At 37.5% G+C, this 6399-nt stretch overlaps 1 protein-coding gene across 1 annotated transcript; it reads right to left on the bottom strand.

Annotated features, from left to right (window-relative positions):
• Positions 1-579: 579 nt before the first annotated feature.
• Positions 580-4068, bottom strand: LOC130504174 (uncharacterized). Its single transcript, XM_056998756.1, has 4 exons — positions 2221-4068; positions 1583-2126; positions 1407-1506; positions 580-1328 (listed from the first exon to the last, which is right to left on the bottom strand). Exons 1-4 carry the CDS (start codon positions 3971-3973, stop codon positions 648-650), a joined length of 3078 nt encoding a protein of 1025 aa, XP_056854736.1. The 5' UTR covers positions 3974-4068; the 3' UTR covers positions 580-647.
• Positions 4069-6399: the final 2331 nt, after the last annotated feature.

The following is a 6399-nucleotide window of genomic DNA, read 5'->3' as shown; positions in this document are numbered from 1 at the left end:
TGTTCCTCGTAAATTCGTCGTAAATTTACGAGGAATATACCAGGCCCGCGTTTTTGGATTTACGACGAAAGTACCAGGCCCGCGTTTTTGGGCTTACGAGGAATATACCAGGCCCGTCTTTCTGTTTACGACGAATTTACTAGGACACGTGCTTTCAGTAATTACGACGAATGTACCAGGCCCGCGTTTTTTGGTTTACGAGGAATATACCAGGCCCGTGTTTCAGTTTACGACGAATTTACGAGGACACGTGCTTTCAGGAATTACGACGAATGTACCAGGCCCGCTTTTTTTGTTTACGACGTGTTTACAACGAATCTTTGAAACCACAAATCAAATCCCTAAACCCCGATTCATGGTTTACAACGAAGTTACGACGAACCTAAACTTTACGAGGAAATTACCAGGCCCGCGTTTTTTTTTACAACGAAATTACAACGAAATATGTGAAACCCCGAAAATCAAAATCCCTAAACCCCAAACTTACATATCTATACTTTCATATCTTCTACACATTCAACCTCTTTTTCCAACTGAAACCATAAACTCCAATTTTTTTTTAAATGCATATTATATAAAATAGAATTTGATACACATATGAAAATAAGATCTTCTAATAAAAATCAACATTTGTTACATATTTTACATCATGAAGAATCGTTTGAGTTCTCATCAACATCACTACAATGATCATCATCGCTTCTATCGAACTCATCTTCACGTGCTTCATCCGTCACATCTTCGGGAAGATCTTCATATTGACGGTTATCCGGGTCGATCAAAAGAATTTCATCAGTTTGTTGATCAGGTACCTCAACTTCATTGATTGCATCTTCTTCTTGCAAAGGTGGTTCTTCTCCAGCAACAATCCGTCCACGAGGTGTTATTTTGATAGCAGTTAACCAATTTATCCCAGAACTTCGAAGGCGAGGGTATGGAAGGAAGCTAACTTGTTCGGCTTGGGAAGCTAAGATGAAAGGCTCGAATTTGTTATATCTTCTCCCAGAATGGATATCCACAACACCAAATTTGTTAAACCGAACACCACGGTTCTCCACCGGGTCGAACCACTCGCATTTGAAGAGGACACATTTTAGCTTCAACAACCCTGGAAATTCCACTTCAATAATCTCTTGCAAGATCCCGTAAAAGTCTGTTTCACCTTTCACACATATCCCGTAGTTGCTTGTTGCCCGACGTCTCCCATACTCATATGTATGAAAAGTGAAACCTCGTGTGAAGTACATAGATGATGTGGTGACCTTTGCTACTGGACCTTGGATCAAATCATGAAACCATACAGGATAATATGGATCGTCATAATCAACCTACAAATTAATACATCACTGTTAGAATTTTACATTAATAATAATAGTACCAAAGATTACTTAATATGTTAATATTACCTGTCCTTTTAACCACTTGACAAAGTGCTTATCTTTCCTTGCATCCACCTCGGTTCCGGATATTCCTGGTATTGCTTCTTCAACTTGAGATACAAACAAGCTGCAAATTAAACAAATGCATCATATCATATAATTAATTAACATCATATCATATAATACACACGAATATTATTTACCTTTCAAAAGAACGCATCACAGCATCCTCGCAGTTGAGCAGAATATAAGTGTGGGCACTATGCTTATCCTCATCACTGGACCACCATACTTCTCTCAGTTTACCACCAAACCGTCCAATTTGGCAGAAAATGTCAGGAACACCGTCTACTGCATAAGATTGTGGTACTCCACCATCATCATATCTTCTAGGAACTCTTTTCCTCGTACGAACCGTTGAAGCAAAGTAGTATGATGTGAAGTTAGATGTTTCTGCTGTCAAACTTCCAGCCACAATCGAACCTTCCACCTTTGCAAGATTTCTTGCTTTCCCCTTCAAATGTTTCATAGAGCGCTCATATGGATACATCCATCCATTGTGAACAGGTCCGCGAAGTAATGCTTCGTACGGGAGGTGGACAACTAGATGTTCCATGACGTCAAAAAATGATGGAGGAAATATCTTCTCTAGGTTGCACACTATGATCGGGATGTTCTCATGAAGTTGTTCGATGACTTCTTCCTTGAACGTACGTGTGCTAAGGTCTCTGAAGAAAGCTCCGATCGCTGCATATTGCAAATATAACTCAAATTAGTAACATTTCATAGTATATATATATATATATATATATATATATGTATATTATTAATTAATATTTACCTGCAAGTGCTTCATGTACATTTGTTGGAAGGAGCTCAGCAAAAGCGAATGGAAGTAGTCGTTGCATAAACACATGACAATCATGACTCTTCATTCCTGAGAACTTTTGACCTCGTTCAACACATCTTGACAGATTTGAAACGTAACCATCAGGAAACTTCACTTCTGATGCAACCCAGTCAAACAAAGTTGACTTCGCTTCTGATGACAATCGAAAGATGGGAACAGGAACATTTCCATTGCTCTTGATATGTAACTCACTTCTTGAGCAAATATCGGGTAAGTCCATCCTTGACTTTTTGTTATCTTTTGTCTTTCCTGGGACGTTCAGTATTGTATTCATGATGTTGTCAAAAAAGTTCTTCTCTATATGCATCACATCCAGGTTGTGGCGTAAAAGAAGATCTTTCCAGTAAGGTAGCTCCCAAAATATACTTTTCTTATGCCAATTGTGAGAAACCCCATACCCATCAGGCATATTACCAGGAACATGCCAGTTTCCTCCTTGCTTCACAGTTTTCTGAGCTCCGTAATAATCAATGTCCTCCTCGATCTGCTGGCCTGTGAGATATGGAGGAGGACTGTCTCTGACAACTTTGTTTTTCCTAAACAATGTCTTATTTCTTCTGTAAGGATGGGCAACAGGAAGAAATCGACGATGACAATCAAACCAACAACTCTTTCTACCATTCTTCAGTTGAAAAGCATCCGTAGATCCATGACAATATGGACAAGATAACCTTCCATGAGTTGTCCAGCCAGACAACATTCCATAAGCAGGAAAGTCACTTATCGTCCACAGCAGAACTGCTCGCATCGTAAAATTGGTTTTCGTGGAACAATCATAAGTTCTTACCCCTTCTGACCACAACTCCTTTAGCTCCTGTATCAGTGGTTGAAGAAATACATCCAACGACCGTTTTGGATGCTTCGGCCCAGGGATTAATATGGTCAAGAATAGAAATTCTTGTTCCATGCACATATCCGGCGGCAGGTTGTACGGCGTAAGAATAACTGGCCACAAAGAATACTGTCTCCCAGACATACCAAATGGACTAAATCCATCGGTGCATAACCCAAGATAGACATTCCGAATATTTTCAGCGAAATCTGGGTATACCTTGTTGAAATGTTTCCACGCCCTTGCATCTGATGGGTGAGCGACCTCGCCATCCTTCTGGACATGTTCAGCATGCCACCTCATCCATGCAGCAGTCCTCTCCGATTGGTATAATCTTTTTAACCTGTCTTTAATGGGTAGGTACCACATCCTTTGGTACGGTACCCTATTCCTCCCACGTCCTTGCGGCTTGAATCGTGGTTTCTTGCAGAATCGACACTCTTCTAACTTCTCATCATCCTTCCAGTAGATCATGCAGTTGTCGATGCAAACATCTATCATCTCCGAAGGCAACCCAAGACTATAAACCAATTTCTGAATCTCATAATAAGATTCAGCTGACACGTTGTCTTCTGGCAAATACTCTTTGAACAACTCCGCCCAAGCATCCATGCAATTCTCAGGTAAATTATGATCCGTTTTAATGTTCATCATCCTAGCTGCTAGAGACAATTTAGAGAGACCTTCTCTACAACCAGTGTAGATTGGTTGATTTGCAGCATCTAACATTTCATAAAACCTTTTTGCATCCAAATTAGGTTCTTCTACATTTCCAGTTTCATGAGCTATTGTAGTAGTTGTTTCTAAAAATGCATCAGTAATCATGTCTTGAACCCTATCATGATCTACCATCTGCTCCTCCTGATGATAACTAGATTCATTATGCAAATGATTCGGTTCTTCACTATTACCAGCAGTTTCAAAATTATTACTACTACTAGCTTCATTTCCACCATAACCCTCCCCATGTTGATACCAAATATAATATTGTGGTGTAAATCCTCTGTTTTGTAAGTGCTTCCATACAGTTTCACTACGAGCAAATTTTGAATTCTTGCATTTCCGACAAGGGCAGAACATCTTACCGCTTTCCTGCGTGATCGGTGTACAGCCCGCCTGGTGCATGAATGTCTCTAGCCCGCTTAGAAATGCATCCGTCACTCTACCGGAATCATCTTTATGCGAATACATCCAACTTCGTAACTCGTAAATATTGAAGCCATCAGCCATTTGTTTTTCTTTTTTCTGGTTTTTTTTCTTTGATTTCGTTTGTGTGTTATTTGAATTGAGAAATGATCATATATATAGACGATTTTCGTAAGTGGTAGGTGAAGGTATAACATGGATTTTACAACGAAAAGTTTTACTTTGCTTTTACATCGTTTTTACATATTATTTACAACGAATTTACAACGAAGTTAGCTTATTTTGAACTCCACTATATGCACGTTTTCACCAAAAGTAACGGTTATATGATTCCTCGTAAATGGCTTGTATATTTACAATGAGTTTACGACGAATTGGGCTTTCCACGTAAATCACTCGTAAATTTACAATGATTTTACAACGAAGTTAGTTACTTTAAACCACACTATATGCACGTTTTCACCAAAAGTAACGGTTACATGATTCGTCGTAAATGACTTGTATATTTACAATGAGTTTACGACGAATTGGGCTTTCCACGTAAAAGCCTTGTAAAATTACATTGGGTTTACGACGAAACGTTTTCGTTGTAACTTTACAACGAATTTACGACGAATATTTTTTTACTCGTAACATAGTCGTAAACACCATGTAAATTTACGAGGAAATAATTTCCTCGTAACCTGTCGTCGTTATAAACGCGTTTTCTTGTAGTGTTATCAACCAATAACCATAACTTCAGGCAAGCAATAATTTATCAAATTTAACTGGGGCTCGTCTCGCGGTTTGCGGCCAACACAGCATTGACTACAATATATGCATTTGAAAATACGAACACGTACGTGAGCATATTAATAGAAAACTTCATTTCATCCTGTCTAATTTGCGATTTGAAGACTTATTGAACCCAACTATTTTTTTTGTTTCTTCTCTATATAATTAAAGCCATGCTTGCTCGAGAAAAAAATGTATATAACTGCATGCTTATCTGACTATATAAATTTATGTGATAGCCAAACAGGTGTCCATATATAGCGTATAGCTAACAAAGGAAAAGAAAAATATGACAACCGATTCCTGACTGATCGATCGTGTAGGATCCTCTCTCTCTAGGAACTTTATAGATGACATTGACGTCGTTTTACCATCTGTGAGGCGTATATAAAAACCTCGCATTTAACAAAAAGAGAAAATGTATGTAATGGCTATAAACTTTCCTGAACATTCGTATATAATAAATTAATAATGTATTCAGGTTATTATTATTATTTTTTTTTGAAAAGACATTCAGGTTATTATTCTTTAGCTTCAAACTCGATGGAGACAAATCCACACGTCTACGTGTTAACAAAATCCGGCTATACAATTTTAAAATATTACTCTCTGTGTTCAGTTTATATGTTCAAAATTTATTGCAAAAGAAAGTTCTCACTATTTTAGATAATAGTTAATATTATATTAAATTTCTTACCAGCTATATAATATTAGCATTTTTATTAGTTGAATTAGTTTTATTTAATGATCTTTTTATTTATATAAAAATAAATTGTTTAAAATTCACACATTCTTAACATTTGTGCATTAAATTTAAACTTCAACTAAAATAAAGCAAAAAGAGTATTGGTTGAGATTATCAGCAAAAGAATAAGTATTTCCAAATCAATAATCACCATCGCCATCACCGTCACCATCACTAAATTCACAAATAAAGGAGATCTATGACACACCGTTACTCCAGAAAGTATTTTTTGAGAAGACAAAAGTTGCCATCTGACCCCAAAAAAGGTTGCCACGTAAGAAGACAAGTACAGTCATTGAGAGTCCCGTCACTCGAAGCATACAGCTCCGGCATCCGTCTCTGTTCGATCTCTGTTCGAGATGAGGTAATCATAACACGTGTTTGGTTCTCAAACTCATCTTCAGGATAGATCTGGAAAGTGGGCCCTTGAAGTTTTCATTGACGCGGCCTACATTGCTGTAATTGCATACAACACACTTCCAATGCCAAAACACTCTTGTCATTTTAGGATATAGTTTGTCTTACCCGTATTCCTTTTATGCTGTAAAAACATTGATAATGTATACGATTTTTTTTCTGAAAAAATTTAAAAATTTAAATGGTGTCTTTGGTA

This window comes from Raphanus sativus, unplaced genomic scaffold (assembly GCF_000801105.2).
Source record: "Raphanus sativus cultivar WK10039 unplaced genomic scaffold, ASM80110v3 Scaffold1397, whole genome shotgun sequence".
Classification (NCBI taxonomy): Eukaryota; Viridiplantae; Streptophyta; class Magnoliopsida; order Brassicales; family Brassicaceae; genus Raphanus; species Raphanus sativus.
This window is presented reverse-complemented; position numbering and strand designations above follow the sequence as displayed.

Bases quoted from the DNA above. Each gene is read 5' to 3' on its own strand.
- LOC130504174 (XM_056998756.1), bottom strand. From the start codon at position 3,973: ATGGTAGATCATGATAGGGTTCAAGACATGATTACTGATGCATTTTTA. The intron at 2,127-2,220 runs GTAAATATTAAT...TGCAATATGCAG, and splicing joins TGTACATGAAGCACTTGCAG to CGATCGGAGCTTTCTTCAGA. The intron at 1,329-1,406 runs GTAATATTAACA...ATTAATTTGTAG, and splicing joins TCAAGTGGTTAAAAGGACAG to GTTGATTATGACGATCCATA.